The 19,153-nt window shown below is 61.4% G+C and overlaps 1 protein-coding gene across 9 annotated transcripts in view; it reads right to left on the bottom strand.

Moving 5' to 3' along the window:
* Positions 1-333: 333 nt before the first annotated feature.
* CEP131 (centrosomal protein 131) overlaps positions 334-19,153 on the bottom strand; it is a 30,527-nt gene continuing 11,707 nt past the window's right edge. For 2 of the 9 annotated variants that reach the window (XM_017524910.2, XM_017524906.2), the window contains 22 exons: positions 15,846-15,960; positions 15,497-15,624; positions 13,260-13,373; positions 12,353-12,511; positions 10,866-10,983; positions 10,220-10,336; positions 9,903-10,071; positions 9,410-9,504; positions 8,618-8,842; positions 8,261-8,437; positions 7,529-7,654; positions 7,303-7,428; positions 6,441-6,557; positions 5,422-5,524; positions 4,662-4,863; positions 3,482-3,589; positions 3,257-3,374; positions 3,060-3,134; positions 1,963-2,105; positions 1,589-1,766; positions 1,318-1,481; positions 334-710 (listed from right to left, as the gene is read on the bottom strand). In XM_017524910.2, the coding sequence (XP_017380399.1) occupies positions 569-710; positions 1,318-1,481; positions 1,589-1,766; positions 1,963-2,105; positions 3,060-3,134; positions 3,257-3,374; positions 3,482-3,589; positions 4,662-4,863; positions 5,422-5,524; positions 6,441-6,557; positions 7,303-7,428; positions 7,529-7,654; positions 8,261-8,437; positions 8,618-8,842; positions 9,410-9,504; positions 9,903-10,071; positions 10,220-10,336; positions 10,866-10,983; positions 12,353-12,511; positions 13,260-13,373; positions 15,497-15,624; positions 15,846-15,960 (3,019 nt within the window). In that variant the 3' untranslated portion in view covers positions 334-568. Of the gene's footprint in view, positions 711-1,317; positions 1,482-1,588; positions 1,767-1,962; positions 2,913-3,059; positions 3,135-3,256; positions 3,375-3,481; positions 3,590-4,661; positions 4,864-5,421; positions 5,525-6,440; positions 6,558-7,302; positions 7,429-7,528; positions 7,655-8,260; positions 8,438-8,617; positions 8,843-9,409; positions 9,505-9,902; positions 10,072-10,219; positions 10,337-10,865; positions 10,984-12,352; positions 12,512-13,259; positions 13,374-15,496; positions 15,625-15,845; positions 15,961-16,325; positions 16,419-19,153 lie in introns of those variants that run through there. The other 7 variants (XM_017524911.2, XM_017524909.2, XM_017524912.2 and 4 more) reach the window with 6 other exon arrangements.

Below are 19,153 nucleotides of genomic sequence, written 5' to 3'. Positions count from 1 at the left end.
GGGCTGCTGGCTGAGTGCTGGGGAGTTGCTGGCTGAGTGCTGGGGGCTGCTGGCTGAGTGCTGGGAGTTGCTGGCTGAGTGCTGGGGGCTGCTGGCTGAGTGCTGGGGGCTGCTGGCTGAGTGCTGGGAGTTGCTGGCTGAGTGCTGGGGGCTCTGGCTGAGTGCTACGGGTTGCTAGCTGGGGGACGGATGGCCAAGCCTCATGATTTCCTGGTCAGCCTGCACAGACTGTAGAGGGAAGTGGAAGGGAGAGAGCCAAACCCATGCCTGGCTGCTCGGGGGGTCTTGGGTGGGCTCCAGCCCAGGAGAGAAGGCAAGGCAGTCACTCGAGGCATTGAAAAAAGCGGCCCCTTTACTGATAAAATGCAGCCACAGGTGCTTGGCCGCTGGCATCTCCAACACCGGCCTCTGCGGGGGGCAGGCAGGCGACCCCGTGACCTCCAGCCCAAGTCCACCCTCTGTCCTCTGCCTTCTGTCTGTGGACGGTGTCCTGGTGTCCCTGGTCACTTGCTGCTCAGCGCAGGCCGCCTGTGCTGCTCCAGCAGCTCCTCTAGGTGGGCGGCCCGCTTCACCGCAGCCTGCAACACACCCGCAGGGTCAGGCCCACTCCCCGCCCCGGGGTCCCACAGGGCTGGCCGCAGGGACTCACCTCATGCTGGGTCCGCAGGCTGCTCACGGCCTCCTCCTTCCTCGCAAGGGCTGTCTTCACCCTGTGGGGGGTAGGTGGTGGGATTCAGCACGGCCTCCGCGCCACGGCCCGACTCTCCTGCAGCACTCACAGTGCACGGGGGAGCCTAGTCCCAGCCCTGCTGACCATGACTCCAGTGGCTGGCCCAGGCAGGTGTCCGGGGAACCCCCCTGCTATAAGTCAGGACCCAACATAGGCCCCTGGAGTGACCCTGGACACCCCTGGGGAGGCCTGGTACCAGATGGGGTGGGAAGCCTTGCCCACACTTGCCTCTCAGCCCTGGCAGCAGGTGGCACAGGAAGGAGGCAGGACCCTCATGGAGGTCACTCACTTGCTGGGAACCTCACAGCGCCCTGGCTCTGTCAGCGCCTGTCCACCCAGCCCAGGGCCACGGGAGCTGCCTCCCCGGAGAACTGGCCAGGCCCAGACCTGATGCACTCGGGTGCTCCAACAGGGATGGCCGACACCCCGGACTAAGTGCCAGGGAGGAAAACAGATCCTGGTCTCCTGGGCCCTAAACGTGGCACCCACACCAGCCTCTGCCCACAGCGCTCTGCCTGCACCTCCTGGGGTCCTGCCCACCCCCCTGCCCCGCCTCCGCCTCCAGCCCTGCAGCCCCCGCCGCCCACCTCCGGTGCACCTCCTCCAGCTCCAGCTGCTGCCGGGCCTGCAGCGCGGCCAGTTCGGCCCTGGCCTGCCGCGTCTCCTCCTCGGAGGCTGCCAGCCGGTCCTGGAACTCCTGGCGAATCACCTGAGCCACGTTGCTGCGCTCAGTGTTGAGCTGCTGGTTCATCTGGGCAGCCACAGGAGGCAGTGAGCCAGCTGCCAGCGAGTGGCTGCGTGCAGGCAGGAGGGGCCTGGGGCATCCACTGTCCACCCGCCACCCGCCCGCTCGCTCACCGCCTGCACGTCCTCCAGCGCTCGCTCCTTCTGCCGCACGAGGCCCTGCAGATGCAGGTTCTCCCCCTCGGCCTCCCCAAGCTGGCCCTTCAGCTCTGAGCACCGCTCCTGAAGCCTTCGCTCCGACTGCTCCAGCTCCAAGAGCTCTGCCTCATACTTGTCCCGTAAGCGCTTGATGCTGGCGTTGGGGGGAGGGCAGGGTCACTGCAGCCCAGACACACACGGGTCCTCGCACCTTGGCTCCTGGGCCTCCCCAGCTGGCGACCCAGCCATGCGTACTCGTGGCGGGCCCCCCCAGCTAGCGACCCAGCCGTGCCCCCTCGTGGCGGGCCCCCCCGGGCGACCCAGCCGTGCCCCCGCGTGGCGGGCCTCACCGGCTTTCGGCAGCCCGCTCGCTCTCCTCCTTGGCCAGCGCCATGTCGGCCTCCAGCCGGTGAACGACAAGCTCAATCTCCTTGTCCCGGCCTTTCCGGATTTCTTCCCTCAGCTCCTGCTCCCGGTTCAGCAGCCACGCCTCCTGGGGGAACACGTGCCGCCTTGGGGGTCACCACTGGGAGCCGGCCCTCAAAAGGCAGTGGATGCAGGAAGCCGAGGGTGGGGCCAGGGCCAGCCTCGGGGTCCTGGAGGGCTCCAGGTTCTGAGCCACAGCGGGGCAAGGAGCCTTCCCCTCTCGACTCCCGCCCTGGGGCGCACCACATCCTGTCATCAGGACCCAGTGTGGGCACAGGCGTGCCAGAGACTATGATGACACACAGCTCAGGGTCCCCTCCCTCAGACCCACAGCCCTGACGACCTGAGGCCACCACCTGCTACCAGATGGACCGGGAAAGTCAGATTTGCCATGTTACTGAGGGCAGGGCCTGGGTCCCCAAGCCCAGGCAGTGAGAGCCCACCCAGGCAGCCTCTTAGAAACAACTGAAATGCCTATGGAATTTCACGTGCCCAGCCCCGGGCCCCACAGGCCTGCAGTGGGCACGTCCCCCTGAGCCTGGAGGCATCCACTGCCACAGCCTGCCTGGCTGCTGGGCGACATCCACCCAGGTGATGGGTGTGGTCAGCCTGGACAGTGGTCTCGTGGCAGGCATGGCTGGTGAGAATGTGTGTGGGACTGTCACCGTGGCAGAGGCCACCCCCTCGGAAGGCCCCAGAGGCTAAAGGGAGACCTGTTGTGCATGTGCCTCTCTGTACATCTGAGTGTCAGTGGGCTGGCTATGGGGTGCATGGGCATAGCAGCCCCTACCAAGGGGGATGACACTTGTTCTCGGATCACAGAGGATGTGCCCCAGGCACCCTGGATCCTTCCAGAGTCCGCACAAAAGATGGGCTGAAAGCAACATGCTCAGCATCAGCTCAGAAGACAACCCCATGCAGCCAGACATGACTCCCAGAAACAAGGCCCCAGGATGCCACAGCAGCAGAGCCGATCCCGGCAGCCGCCAACCCCTGCCCACCTGGGCTCCCAGGTCCCCACCTCCTTCCTGGCGGAGCTGGCCTCCCATGCCTGCCTCTCCAGCTCCAGCTGCTGCTTCAGGGCCTTCAGCTCCATCTGGGGGGCGGGCATAAGAGACCAGTCAGCCCCCACCCCCCAGCCCCTACCCAGCCGCCCCCGTCCCCCTTAACCAACCTCCCCTCCCCACCCCCGCCCGGCGCAGCCTCCTCGACCCAGACCTGGTGCCGGAGCTCCTGCTCCTCCCTGCCTTTCTCAAACTCCGCCCGCAGGGCTCGGGTCAGCGCAGAGCTGCTCTCTTCCAGCTGTTGCCTCAGCTCCTCCAGCTCTGCCCGCTGCCTGTGGCCGAGGGGTCAGCAAATGAGGGGGTCAGTAGGCCAGGGGTCAAGGGCGGGAGAGGACATCGGGTGAGGGTCCCTGGGCGAGGGCGTGTCCCCTGGGCGCACCTGGCTGCCTGCTGGCCCAGCCGCTCCTTCTCCTCGGCCACCTCGCTGTACAGACGCTGCCGTTGCTGCTGCAGCGCCCACTGCTCCTGCTCCAGGTGCTGCTGGAACCTGCGGGGCGGGCAGGACTGGCTCACGGGTGCGGGGACGGGCAGTCCCAGGACCCACCTACCGCAGGGGAACGGGCCCGACACAGGCCTGGCTCAGGCCTCCAGAGCAGCCCTTCGGCAGCCCAGTCTGGAGCCGAACGCTTCCCCTCAGCCATAGCCCAGGAGCAGGGGAGGCCTCGGGGGCAGGCAAGGCCACAAGAACCCTGCCCGTCAGCCCAGCGCTGCCACTCCCTGAGCTCCAGGCCCTCGTGGCACTTTGGGAAGTGGCTGTGGAGCTGCGTCCAGGCTCCCTTTTCTCTCAGCCCAAGTGCCAGCCTCGCTGTGTTCAGCACTGCCAGGCTGGCATGGAGGGCAGGAGGCAGGTGCCTGGCAGGGCCTCATCCACCTCCCCTGCCTCTGGCCTGAGGGTACCAGGGTACCTGAGCAAGCTCGAGCCAGGCCCTCATCCTGACCCCGCCTTCAGGGAGAGGCCGGGAGACCAGCGGAGCTGCATCTGGGGAGGACCGGCCGCCACAGGCAACAGGCTGGAGAGGGGAGGATGGCTCCCAGGCTCTGTCCTGGAGGCGTAGACAGCGCAGAAGGGGCTGCCCACTGGCCCCCTGGCCCACAGAGCCTGACCTCCACTGGGCACATCCCCAGCCCCCAGGGCTCAGGATGTGACAGCAGCAGTCACCCCTCAGACCCCAAGCCAATGAAAGCAAGGAGACCGTCCCTGGGCCCCAAGGTCAGAGCTGGAGGGGCCTCAAGGCCTCTTATCCACAGGTTAGCTGCTCTGGGGCCAGCTCCGAAACAGTGGACGTCTGGTGGGGGTTCCAGGCCCTAGCCCTGGGAAACATGTGCAGAACCCCGAAGACCTTGGTGGGCAGGGACTGCAGACATGCACCCGAGGCTGCTGGCCCAGTTGAGGAGTCTAAGCCCCCCAGGGCCCCCAGAGCCAAGTGCCTTGCGACCTCCCTGATGCTGCACTGAGACCCTCACCCACCCCAACAAGGGAACCCTGCTCCGGCCTTCAAGGTTGCCCTGACTCCACGCCCTGAGAGTCCTGGCCCCGCTAGCCCGGGGCCACCACCCACCGCTGCCGAGCGCGCTCGCGTTCCTGCTGGCCCAGCGCCTCCTTCTCGCGCTCCAGCTGCTCCCGCAGCTCCTCGGCCTGGCGCAGGCAGCGCTGCGAGGCCCGCTCGTCCGACTGCAGCAGCTCCGCCTCGTGCAGGCTCTTGAGCCTCCGAACCTCTTGCTTGTGCCTAGCAATCAGCTTCTGGATCTCCGGCTCCAGGCCTGGGGGCGGGGCACCAGCTACAGGGGACACCCCGCCACACGGGCCGGGGCCAACTCCAGCCGAGGGGGAGCCCAGAAACCCAACCCTGGCACAAGACCAGCCTGTCTCAGGCCCTGGGGGGACCCTGCCCACCAAGGGTCCGAGGTCCCTTCAGACCCCGACACCCACCAGCCTCCAGCCCCCTTCCCCCACCCATACCTGCCTCCTCCTCTGGCTCACTCTGCTTCCCATGGCAGGGCCACGTGCCACAGTTACCCATGAACTCCCAATCTCCCCCAGCCCAGCCCTGAGGAAGGGACACACTGAGCCCCTCAGTTCAGGCCACTGCCTGGGTGATGGGGGCCAGGCCAGCCTCCTACGTGGAGCCCACCTGCCCCCAGGATCCCAGCAGAGGCTGCAGAGGAGGCAGGCCGCGTAGGCGTGGTCTGGCATGAGCGTTCACTTCTGCCAGGAAGGTCTTAGGCTACATGAGTGCCTGAAGTTACGGTTCTCTCAAAAGCAGCCCAGCCCCACAGCGCCCACCCAACGCCTGCCGGCTCTGGGAGGGGACGGCACACCTCGGACAGTGATCTCCTTGATCTTCTTGGTTTTCTCACTGATCCACTTCTCCCGGCGGACTTTCTCCGTGGCGCTCATTATTTCTTTGAGTTTCTTAATCTCCTACAAGCAGGAGCACAGGATGTCAGGAAGAAACGATTCGAAGGACACCCCGTCCCTTCACCACCCCGTGGGCACGGGCAGGTGCCAGCCTTCCAGGATCACCAACACAAGGCCGGCTCTCGTAGGTGAGTGTGTGTGCTGCCCCGAGACACACACGTGGCTCCAGAGAGCCACCGCTCCTCCCCAGCACCCAGGGCCAGGCAGGAGACCCAGGCCCGCCTGCCACACACCTTGTGGCCTGAGACACAGGAGGGCAGCCGTCAGCCTGCAGAGGCCCTGCCCCAGGGAGGAGTGTGACTGCCTGCCGGACAGCCTGAGCCTGTATTCTCCCGTGTGACCGTAAGTCCTCAGCCTCAGCTGTCAGCCACGGTCACGCGCAAGGATTTTAAAATGCTAGTGCCACTCCCACTCAGAGCCTGGGCTCAGGACCATTGCTGCCCAAGCTGGTGGGAAGCACAGCCAGGGAGGCTGAGCCCCCGGGGAGTGAGTGGGCCTTTGAACCAGCTCCTGCCCACACAGCAGGAGGAGGGCCAGGCGTCAGTGCTCGACCAACACCTGGTCAATAGAGAGAGCAGGGCCAGTGCCCCAGGAACCCGGTGGTGGGGCAGGCCGGGCAGAGGTTCCTGGGTCCATGGCCATTGTGCTGTGGCCAGGCAGAAGCTGGGCGTCCACATCTGTGACAGGGGAGCACTCACACCAGGCCCACGGCCCCGCCCCAGGGCCTGGCAGCTAGAGAGGCAGGAGGGGCCCAGCTCGGTGCTGCAGTGCCCCCAGACAGCCCTAGCCACCCCTGTGGCCCTGATACTCCGAGGCAGGAATGAGGACTCCAAGTCCGGCCCTGTTCTGTGAGCTGTGCCGGCTGTGCCTGGCCTGTGAGCCAGGCCTGGGGAGCCGATATTGGGGAGCGAGGCCTCACCAGCTCATGCTGCTCCTGCGCCTGGGCCACACGCTCGGAGCACCTCTGGTCCTCCTGCTTCAGCTCGGCCACCACAGCTTCACACTTTTCACTCAGGATCTTCTTGTCTTCAATCAGCTGTGTTGTGGACCAGAGGTGAGGCAGCAGGACCCCTGATGGAGGAGACCTTCCCAGCCTCCCAGGGAGGCTGAGCACCTCCCCTTCCCTGGGGCCGCCCCTCCCAGGTTTGTGGGTGGACTGTGGGGCCAGTGGGAGGGCATGTGTGCAAACTCAGGCCCAGGCCTGCATCTGCCATCTTATCCTCACCCGGCAGGTATCAGAGAAGCCCCAGCCCGCCCCCAACAGTAGTGTCAGGGTCTTCCTGGGATGAGGGCAGGTCCTTCATGCCCATCACCCAGCCCTGGAGGAGGCCATTGCCTGCCAAAGGGTATCAGGACCACACCAGCTTCACTGACAGCCCCAGGCCAGACCCTAGGTCAGGACACACCTACGACAACCACCAAGCACTCCCCGGAGGCCACTGCTTTTTCCATGGACCCCAGACCTACAGTTCTCTCCAGAATAGGATCCAAACCAAAAAAAAAAAGAAAAAAAAAACAGAATAGGATCCAACCAGGGCTTTGACCAAGCCAAGGGGCCAGCTGATGCCCCCACTACCTTGCCTTGGGACAGCTCTGGGTAAAGACAGGAGGGACCTCTCCAGGGCACGGACAGCTGCAAATGGCACAGGAAAGGTTTGGAATGCGTCCAGCGGACACTCCTGTGACCTCCAAGAGCAGAAGCAGCTGCCGGGCCGTGGGAAGCCCCTGGCTCTGGAAGTCTCTGCGAGCCACGTGCTGGGTCTGGGCCTTTGTAGTCTCACCTGGTCGATGAAGGCCAGGTGCCGCTGGATGGTGGCCTCGTAGTGCTCCCTCTGCCGCTGCAACTGCCGGCTCAGCGCCTTCTCTGTCTCCTTGACCCGCCGGACCGTGAGGTCTCGCTGCTGTGCCTGCAGGGTGTAGGCAGAGGAGGGAGACGCTGGGACCCACAGGCCCAGCCTCGGCGGGCAGGGGGCCGCAGGGCCTGGGGTGAGCAGTGCAGGGCGTTACCAGCGCTCTCTGCAGCAGCAGCATGGCCTGCTTCTTCTCCTCCACCTCCAGCTTCAGCCGCATCACAGACGTGCCCACCTCGGACCCTGGCTCCAGGGGCCCCAGACCCGCCTGCGGCACCTGCCCCTACAGACACAGTCAAGCATCAGGCGGCAGTGGCAGAGGACAGAGAGGCTGCCGAGGACCTGACACAATGCCCTGGAGCCCTGCCCTCTGGAGACAGAGGTGCCGCTGCACGCAGAGGAGCCCACGGGAAGCCAGGCGGCAGGTGGCAGGTGGCAGGTGGTGGGCCACCCGGCAGAGGTGGTTTCATTATTCTACAGGAAACGGGGCCATGGCCTCAGGAGTAAGAAACAGACCACTTAAAAAGTTCTATGCACTTCTGAGCTTTGGGCCCTGTGGCAATAAAGTTCACGTCACTGCTCCATTTAGCCTGGCCACTGGTGTTCACCCAGGATAAACCAACCAGTGGCCCAGGGGACAGCAGGGTTTTGGAGGCCATGACTGGCCACCCACACAGGGCTCAGGGAGGAGGCTCGGGGTTGGGGCAGGAGGCTGGGGGAGAGCAGTATGGGGAATGCTGGCCCTGCCGCCTCCACCGTCAGAGAGCCCCATGGGGGGCTACTAACTGGGTGGGTATATGGTGAGGGACCGCCGCCTCCTGGGGGCTGGGTGGGGGCTGGTGAGGAACCTCCTCCCCTGGGGGCCAGGTGCAGTCTGGTAAGGGGCCACCTCCTGCTGCGGGTCCAGCTGGTCCTGCCCGGACTTCTCCATCTCATCCAAGAAGCTCATGATGCTTTGTAGCTTGGCCTCTGAGAGCAGCGTCCCATCCTCAGGGGGTTCAGGGAATGCGCTAAGTTTTCCAAATTTCTCCAGGTTATCAGCTGTCAGAGAGCTGGCGTCATCCTCCTGTGGGACAGGAGCCCAGCATTGGGGGCTATCAGGGCAGCCTGAGGACTGGGGGTCCCCAGGGGCAGGGGTGGCAGCCGAGGCTGGGCTCTGGGAGGGAGGGTCCCGACCAAAGTAAGGAGGAGCCCTGGCACCCCATTTTCCCAACCCCCACAGGCACTGCATGCTGTGTGGATGCGCCAGCGGCCAGGCTGGGCAGGGCAGGGCGCACACCTCGGCCACCTCGCTGGCCCAGGCGTATCTGCCCTTGTGACGGACCGTGGGGCAGGGCAGCGGCTCTGGCTCCTTCTCCAGCAGCTGCAGTGTATGCAGCAGCTCCTCCAGCGGCCCCCCAGACTTGGCACTGCCCCTGCTTGGGGCCACCATCTCCGGGTTGTCCCCAGCTGCATCCTGGGCGGGAACGTCCTGCAATAGAGCAGGAGGACAGATGCAGCAAGGCTGCCGGTGGCCAAGACAGCCCTTCGTAGGAAGCCAACTGCAGAGCCCCGAAGGTACCGCCGGAGCTCCCCAGCCCCAACATTCGGCCTCTGGAAGGTGAGGCCAGGCCTCAGACTTTCCCACCCGCTCTCTGCAGCTGCTCAAACCCGGAATAGCTCCAGCCACCAGGCACTCCTCCCAGCACCCCACTCCAGGAAAGTGGGCAGTGAGCCACCTGGCCCCCCCACTGAGCAGGCTGGGAACTGTCACATCACCTTCGGAGCCAGAAGCTCCTCTTCCATGGACAAGGCTGCAGGGCCCCCCACCCCAGGAATCTGCACAAACCCAAGAGGACTCCACCCCAGTGAAGGCTTCCCCCGGGACAGCCAGCACCATGCATCAGAGCAAGAAGACCCCTCCTGGGTGGCCTCTCCAGGCACAAGTGGCCCCACAGCAGAGGAGGGGCTGGGATAAGCTGGGCTCAGGACACCCCTGGCATGGAAGCAGCCCTTGAAGCTAAAACCACGAGTGAGGGAAAGACAGCTATGCCCAGACCTGCATCCTGTCCTCTGGAGGCTGCCGCGGTTCTGGAGATGAGTCGGAGGTGAGTGGGCAGCGGTCTCCAGGGCCTGCGGCAGGGAGGCCAGCACCTGTGCAGCAGAACACACCATCCCACCGGTGCCATCCCATGGGGACAGCGGCTCTGGAGGTGCCCCTGGGAAGGAGCCAGGCGTGGGGGAGGCAGAGGTGACCACAGAAGCAGAGGAGCCACTGGGGAGCCACAGCCCTCTGGGTGTGCAGCTGTGGGGGCAGAGTGCCACCCCACCTTCCAGGCCTTCTGCTCCGTAGGGCCCCTATGTCCAGGCCCATTTGTCTGTCAAGGTCTCAGCACCCTCGTCAGGTCAGCTGGGGGCCAAGGCCCCTAACTCCGAGGACTGGGGGCCGCCAACATGGGAGCAGCACAGGGGGCCAAGCTCCGCAGGGGCTGCACCTCCTTCCCGGCTGCAGCCCACCCCCCAGAGCAGGGTGGGCACTGAGCCACTCTCACCAGCATTGTTGGCCTTGAGGGCCTGGTGGGCAGTGCCACCCAGCGTGGGGGACGGCTCTTGAGCAGGCCGCCGCATCCCTGGCGCTCTGGTCTCCTGGGGATTCTCGGGCAGCCCCCGCTCAGCAGTGCTCGCCTTCTGGGCTCTCTGAGCTCGTTTCTGCTGCAGCTCCTGCAGTGAGAGCATCGCTGAGTGCCATCTCCGGGAGAGGACGACCCAAGCTCCCAGCCAAACTGCCCTGAGTGTCCCAGGGCCCAGGAAGCCCCAGCAGCAGACCCCTGGTCAGGCCCAACGGTCCCTACGTGGTCAGCCCGGGCACCTGAATGGCCGCTCGCCTGGCCTGGCGTGCCTTCTCCTCTCGGGCCTTCCTCCTGGCAGCCTCTTTCTGTTGGTGCAGGTCCAGGAGGGTCCCCTCGCCCAGCAGCTGCCGCTGCTCCTGCCAAAGAAGCCAGTGCCATGTGGTGTACACATCTGGAGCACAGAATCCAGACCCAGACTGGGGGTTCCCCCCAAACGCCCTGGAGGCCCCTAGAGTTCATGGAGTCTCAGGGCCAGCAGGGAAGGTGAGACTCCACCAAGACCCTGAACCTGCCCTCTCTCTGCTCTACAGAGGACAAGCCCTGTGTTGCAGGTGGCCAGCAGCTGCAGCGCGAGAGAGACAGCTCTGCCCCATGGAGCATCCTCTTGAGGCGCTCCAGCCTGGGAGAGACCCAGCAGGCGTTTCCTGACAGCCAGCCCCTGATGAGAGCCAGTGAGGACCATCCTCCTGTCCGTGGGGACCCAGGGTCATGGAGGGTGCTGCACCCAGAGACAGGCTTCGATTCCACCTGTCCCAGAAACTGAAAGCCCTGAGATTCTGGGCCAGACCCCCCGGGGAGTGTGGAGAGACTGACGCCCACGCTGACCTCCTGGGATTCTGGGCCAGACCCCCCAGGGAGCGTGGAGAGACTGATGCCCACACTGACCTCCCGTTCGGCCTGCGGCAAGTGCTGCAGGCGGGCAGCTCCTGCTCGGCGCTGCTGCACCTGCTGACGGTACCAGCGCTGGATGGTGACAGCGGCCTGGTTCACCTGGTGGATAAACCTGCCCAGAGAGCAGGGCTCAGGGCCAAGACAGGACCAGCGTCCCGCAGGAGCCAGCTGGCTGCTGGCGGAAAGTCCAGCCGGGGAGAGAGAGGCCAGCGGCACCACACAGTAGCCCTTTTCACATGGCAGGACCTGCCCACCTGGACCAGCTCCACTAAAACCTGAAACTTTCCTCCTGGGAAGATGCCCAGGGAGAGAAAACGTCTACCCAGCAGGCCTGTGTGGCCTTATTTATAATCGCCAGGAAGTGGGATGGTTCAAATGGTTCCAAGGCCCATGACCTGACTCCGGGACCCTACCCACAGGCAACTAGCCCGGGGCTCACGCCAGCGCAGGCCCCAGGCAGTGGCTCCACAGAGAGGGTGGGCAGAGAAGGCAGGGCCATGAGGGAACAGACCGGGGAGGAGCTCGAGGGAAGCCTGGGGGTGCTGGGCTGTGCCGGGCTGTAGACAGCACTACACACCCTGGTGGAGACTCGTGGAACTGCACGTTTACCATGGCCACCTTCTGAAGAATACAAATTATACTCAGTAAAACTGATCCAACAAAACAGTGCTTCCCCTTGGCTCTTGGGACCACGTGTGGATTCTCTCAGCAAAAGCACCAAGAGAGAACCCAGAACGTGTGGGCCCCAGCTCAGGGGCGGTCTGCCCTGGGGGGCGCCAGGGGCTTCAAGGAGCTGCGGTCTTCCCGTGTCCCCTCCGGGGCCCTCCTGCCACCCACTGCATCCACAGGCCTGGCCTCCCCAGCCAGAGGAATTGGCGGCCCCATCACGGGGAGGCTCCGAAGGTCCAGGCAGGGGGTACCCCGGCGACTCTCCTGACAAGGAACGAAGGTCACAGGAGGCTCCGCCCACACCCCCTCCAGCTCCCCAGGGGCAGGCGTCAGGGACACGGCCCCCACAGTCAGGACCACAGGAGGCTCCGCCCACACCCCCTCGAGCTTTGGGTGTTGGCTTTTTTCAGTTTTGTAGTTTCTTTGCCTTTAACCTTGTTCTAATTAACAGTGTGACTGAGATATAATTTCCATACTATAGAATCTACCCATTTTCAGTGTACAAGTCAATGATTTTTAGCAAATCTAGAGCTGTGTGACCATCGGCAAAGTGCAGTTCTGGAATGTTCCAGTGCCCCTGGAGGAGCCCTCCTACCAGCCCCACACCAGCCCTCGACTTCCTTCCGATAAACGTGCCTTTGCTGGGTGTTTCATGTAAACAGAACCACACCACATGGGTCTGCTCAGTCTCAATATTTTAAAACAATTATCAAATGGAAATTTCTATCCTCAGAGGTGTGAGCCTCCCAGACCCTGACCTCTGCCCACCCGTGTTCTGGCCTCAGGCCCCCCACTGCCCCGAGGGCAGTCACCTCTCAGCCTCCTCCTCTGTCACCTCCTTCCGCCCGGGCAGGCTCGTGGCGCCCCCAGCGTTGTTCCGGGCTGAGTGGGTGGCACTGGAGATGTTTTTTGGTGGCTTCCCGAAGCCGCTGCTCTCGCTGCCCTCTCGGGTGGCTGCCTTGAGGATGTTGCTAACAGGAAGGAAGACAGCAGCCCCGTCTCAGCGCCTGGGGAACGGCTCGGCCCACGGGCAGCAGGCGCTCGCTCTCGGGAGCGCCAGGACTGAGTCTGAAAGGCGTGCTGGCAGGCCGGCAGCCAGTGGGGAGGGGGACAGCGGGAGGTGCCAGGCCAGCTCTCCCATGCCGCATCCTGGCCTCTACACCACCTGTGCCCTGACAAGGCCCCATTCACTGGTACCCAGGGTAACCAGCTCTTTACCTGTAAGTTCTCACTAAAATTACACTGAGAGGCCAGGCGTGGTGGTTCCCACCTGTAATCACAGCACCTTGGGAGGCCAAGGCGGGTGGATCACTTGACGTCAGGAGTTTAAGACCAGCCTGGCCAATATGGTGAAACCCCGTCTCTACTAAAAATAGAGGGAAACTTGAGAAACCCCGAGGGCCATCCCCAGTCCCAGTGAGACCATGCAGTGGGCTCAGGGGGCTCCTCTGCTCTGCTCAGGCAACCCCTTCTGTGACACCTTCTGGGCTCTGGATGAGCCCTGGCTTCCTCCTGGGGACCCCAGGATGGCTTCACTGTGCCACCAAATTCGGGCTGTATTCTCTCTGCAGGAAGCTCCTGACCTCAGAACAGCAGAGGACAGTGGACATGGATGATGAGCCAGGCAGGGGGTGGCTCCACAAGGTGTTCTGTGCACGGACTGTGTGCCCTGACCGAGGTTGGACCCAGCAGCCCTGTGGCCTCCCCAGAAGACCTTACTTGAGGGAGGGGGCGGTCTGGTTGGAGCTCTTGAGTGGGGGTGCCCTCTCCGAGGGGGTGTAGCAGTTGTGCACCATGGTGGTGACGCAGTTGCCTACGGCTGCCTTGTTGCTCCTGCCAGGCCAGAAGAGAGACAGGAATAGTCAGGCCTCCAGAGGGGATGCCTGAGATCTCAGAGCGACACTCAAGGCACGGGCTGGGTGGGGTCAGAGGCCTTCAGTGCTTGCTACATGCTGGCAGCAGCACGGTCTGGTGTCCCCAGGCCCCTTCCATGGCCCGCACCAACACACAGCCCACACCTGCCACCAGCCCGTAGCTGTACCAGCCCATACCTGGCACCAGCCTGCACCTGCACCAGCCTACATCCACACCAGCCCACACCCTCACCAGCCCGCACCCACCCACACCCACCACCAGCCCATAGCTGCACCAGCCCATGCCTGACACCAGCCTATACCCAGCATCAGCACACACCTGCACCAGTCTGCACCCTCACCAGCCTGCACCTGCACCCACACTGGCCCGCACCCTCACCAACCCGCACTCACCACCAGCCCGCACCCACCACCAGCCCATGCCTGGCACCAGCCTACACCCAGCATCAGCACACACCCACACCAGCCTGCACCCAGCACAAGCCCACACCTGCATCAGTCCACACCCTCACCAGCCTGCACCCTCACCAGCCTACACCCACATCAGCCCATGCCCGGCACCAGCCCGCACCCTCACCAGCCCACACCCGCATCAGCCCATGCCTGGCACCAGCCTGCACCCACATCAGCTCATGCCCGGCACCAGCCTGCACTCACAAACATTCAACAGCTGGTTTTCGGAGCAGGGCTCATTTGCCAGTTTGGGTGGTGTGAGTATTTCTACCATGACTGATTTTGAGCTGTTCACGAATGAGCAGCATGGCATGTAATCATAACTGTTTTCAAGAAAACACTAGAAGAAATAGCTTGAAAGACACTGCTCCTGGGGACCAGAGGCCAGGGGTGGGAGGAGCAGTAGGTCTGCTATTTACCATTTTAAGCCTGTGTGCTGCTGACACTTGGGCTGTGTGTGCACATACCACTCTGATATATGCTAAGGTAAATTTTAGAGCCAGGTGTGGGGGCTCACACCTGTAATCCCAGGGCTTTGCGAGAGGCCAAGGAGGGAGGATTGCATGAGCCCAGGAGTTTGAGACCAGCCTGGACAACACAGTGAGACTTCAAAAATTAGCCAGGAATGGTGGTGTGCACCTGTGGTCCCAGCTACTCTGAAGGCTGACGGGGGAGCATCTCTTGAGCCCGGGAGGTCAAGGCTGAAGTGAACTATGACTGTGCTCTCCAGTGAGGGTGACAGATGAGACCCTGTCTCTAACTTAAAAAGTAAATTAAAAAGCAAGAATTCGGCTGGGGGTGGTGGCTCAGCCTGTAATCCAGCACTTTGGGAGGCCGAGGTGGGAAGATCATGAGGTCAGGAGATCGAGACCATCCTGGCCAACATGGTAAAATCCTCTCTCTACTTAAAAAAAAAAAAATACAAAAATTATCTGGGCATGGTGGCGCACACTATAATCCCAGCTACTTGGGAGGCTGAGGCAGGAGAATTGCTTGAACCAGGGAATCGGAGGTTGTGGTGAGCCGAGATTGCGCCACTGCACTCTAGCCTGGCGACAGAGCAAGATACCGTCTCAAAAAAAAAAAAAAAAAACCAAACGCAAGAATTCTTCCTGTGCCGACCCTGGCGAATAAACCACATGGTCTCTCCTGAAACTGTTCCTTTGGTGAAGGCTCTAAACATCGGTGGAAAATGTGTCCCCAGTCCCTTGTCTCATGGGTCCCCTGAGGCCTAGCCCAAGCAGCACTCTTGCTCCTTGAAGGCTCAGAGGGAGCCGCCTGGGGTCCGTTTCTTCTGGGGATTCCCCAGGCTCCCAACAAGCCTCCTCAGACAAGGCCTCTCCCCAGACCCCACCAACCCAGCCTCACATGAGCCTCCCTAAGGCCCAAAACTCTTCAAGAGCCAAGCCTGGGCCGAGACCCCCATAGGTGCAAGACGCCACCTGGCAGCCTCCTCCCTGAGCCTTTGGAGAAAGAAAGCCATTCTTTCACTCACTCACTCACGCACTCACTCATTCATTCATTCAGTCCAAAGCACCCTGAACCAGCCATCAACAAGACAAAGATACACGCAGTCTCCCCTCTGGGAGCCTCCCGGGGTGCCCGTCCTGGCACCTGCACAGGCCATACCTGTTGTTAGCAGTGAAGTTGGGGGCCAGGGTCACGGGGCATTCTTTCCTCCGCGGGCCCGCCGGTGAGTCAAGGGCACTGGAACTCAGGGCATTGGAGGGCAAGGTGAAGTCCCGGGGCCGGTCATCCTGTCAAACAGCTTAGCCCATGACACCGCCCGCACACACCCAGACACCCCACCCGTTCCCTGTCCAGCCCCGCCTCTCCCACAAGCAGGAGGAGACCCCGACTCCCTGCACAGGCAGTGGATGTCACAGGTTGTCACCTCCCCACAGTGCCCTTTTGCAATTAGGAACCAGGCCACAACCCCATCTATGAGACCAGGACGAGCCGCCACACACCACCTTACCAGGACGTTCCAGGTGGCTCCCTTCTCGCTGGGGGCTGTGCGCAGGCTGGCCAGCCTCTTTCTCCCGCTGGGGCTGCCCTCGAAGAGCGTCAGGAAGTCCGTGGGCTCTGTCAACCTGTGTCCGAGATACGGCAGTATGCAAGCAAAGAGTCACCGACCAGGAAGCCGACGGCAGGCACACAGACGGGGCAGGTCCCTCAAGGATGGACGGTCCAAGGCACTAGCAGCGATTGTTTCCAGGTCCAAAGCCCCGATCTGCCCAGCACACCCGGCCAGGGCTCCTCGGTGAAGCAGGCCTTCAGAGTGAGCTTCCATCAGAAGCCCCTGTGAGTTTCATCAGCCACACTGATCACAGGTTTCTGGGGACAAGGGCCGTGTTTGTTTTTCCTTTCTCTCTTTTTTTAAATGTCAGTAGAGACAAGGTCTTGGTTATGTTACCCAGGCTGGTCTCAAACTCCTGGGCTCAAGAGATCCTCTCACTTTGGCATCCCAGAGTGCCGGGATCATAGGCGTGAGCCATTGCACCCAGCTGCCCACCGAGGGCCTTACGTACCAGGGCTGCCTCTGCTGCCACCCTCTTCCCTGTGAACAAAGAGCCACACACGCCTGCTGCTCAGAGCGGAAGGGGAAGCACAGCTGGAAGGCGTGGGCTGATGGCCACTGCCTCCTGTCACCCTGCCCAATGGGAGGCCACAGCTGCACCCACAATTGATCAGTTGGGATCAAAACTGTGGCCTGGCTGAGGGTGGTGGCTCATGCCTGTAATCCCAGCATTTAGGAAGGACAAGGTGGGAGGATTGCTTGAGCCCAGGAGTTCAAGACCAGCCTGGGCAACATAGTGAGGTCTTGTTTCCACCAAAAAAAGAGAGTGAGAGAGAGAGAGAGAGAGAGGAGGAGGAGGAGGAGGAAGGAAGAAGGAGGAAGACAAAGAAGAAGGAAGAGGAGGAGGGGGGAGGAAAGAAAGGAGAGAAGGAAGAAAGACGGGGGAGGAACAGAAGGAGGAAGAGGGGGAGGATGGAGAGAGAAAGGAGGGGGAGGAAGAGGAGAAGGAGGGAAGCAGGCAGGAGGAAGGAGGAGAAGGAAGGAAGGGAGAGAGGGAAGGAAGGGACAAAGAAAGAAGAAATTTAGCTGGGCACAGTGGTGCATGCCTGTGGTCCCAGCTACTTCAGAGGCTGAGGCGGGAGGATCCCTTGATTTGAGAAGTTTGGGACAGCAGTGAGCTATGTCAGCACCGTTACATGCTAGGCTGGGGGAGACCCCGTCTTAAAAATACAGTGATAAAAACAAAACTGTCCGTGCACAAGCTGGACTATTATTCTGCTATAAAGAGGATGATGCTCTGACACACACCACAGGAGGGCTGCATGCTGCCCGATCCCGGTTACATGAGACGCTCAGAACAGGCAAACCCAGAGACAGCATGCAGGGGCGGCGGCCAGGTGCCGGGGGAGGGAGGGGTGTCTATCAGCCAACGCGGGGTTTTCTTTGGGGTGATGAATGTGTTCTAAAATGGACTGTGGTGAGAGCTGCACCACTCCTGTGAATACACTGACAACTGACATTCCAGTTGTACCCTTTAAATAGGTGAATTGTGTGGCAATAAAGCTGCTGAGGCCAGGAGCTCAAGAGCAGCTTGGCCAGCATGGTGAGACCCCGTCTCTACTAAAAACACAAAAAATTATCTGGGCACGGTGGTGCACGTCTGTAATCCCAGCTACCTGGGAGGCTGAAGCAGAACTGCTTGAGCCCAGGAGGTGGAGGTTGCAGAGTAAGCCAAGATCGTGCCACTGCACTCCTGCCTGGGCGGCAGAGCGAGACTGTCTCAAAAATAAAAATAAAAACAGAGGCCCCTAGTTCTCAGACTCAAGCACACAGCAGGATCACCCGGAGGGCTCTGAAAACTGCCCAGCCTGCCTGGTGGGTCTGGGGTGAGAGGGCAGATGCTTCCAGCAGGTTCCCAGGGACCACATTTTGGGAACCACTGCAAGAAAGTGGACAAAACCCAACTGCTGGATCATGAGCACTAGAAACAAAACTCACCAGAGCAACCAGAAAATGCAAATACAAACCCCACACACACACCACACACCATATACCACACACACCACACACACACCACCAATCACAAACATCACAACACACCATACACACCACACACACCACACATATACCACCAACCACACACACCAACACATACGACATACCACACACACGACACACCACATACCACACACACGACACACACCACATACCACACACACCACATACCACACACACCACCAACCACAAACATCACAACACACCACATATACCACACACACCACACATACACCACCAACCACACACACCAACACATACGACATACCACACACACCACATACCACACACACCACACACACCACATACACACCACCAACCACAAACATCACAACACACCACATACACCACACACATACCACCAACCACATACACCACACACATGACATACCACACACATGACACACACCACATACCACACACACCACATACCACACACACCACCAACCACAAACATCACAACACACCACATACACCACACACACCATACACATACCACCAACCACACACATACGACATACCACACACACGACACACACCACATACCACACACATGACACATACCACATATCACACACACGACACACACCACATACCACACACATCACATACCACACACATCACATACCACACATACCACCAACCACAAACATCACAACACACCACATATACCACACACACCACACATATACCACCAACCACACACACCAACACATACGACATACCACACACACGACACACACCACATACCACACACACCACACACACCACATACACACCACCAACCACAAACATCACAACACACCACATACACCACACACCACACACATACCACCAACCACATACACCACACACGACATACCACACACACGACACACACCACATACCACACACACCACATACCACACACACCACCAACCACAAACATCACAACACACCACATACACCACACACGCCATACACATACCACCAACCACACACACCACACACATACGACATACCACACACATGACACACACCACATACCACACACACCATATACACACCACCAACCACAAACATCACAACACACCACATACACCACACACCACCAACCACACACACCACCAACCACATACACCACACACATATGACATACCACACACCACACACACCACGTACCACACACACCACACACCACACACATACCACCAACCACACACACCACACAC

Source organism: Cebus imitator, unplaced genomic scaffold (genome assembly GCF_001604975.1).
Source record: "Cebus imitator isolate Cc_AM_T3 unplaced genomic scaffold, Cebus_imitator-1.0 Scaffold36, whole genome shotgun sequence".
Lineage (NCBI taxonomy): Eukaryota > Metazoa > Chordata > Mammalia > Primates > Cebidae > Cebus > Cebus imitator.
This window is presented reverse-complemented; position numbering and strand designations above follow the sequence as displayed.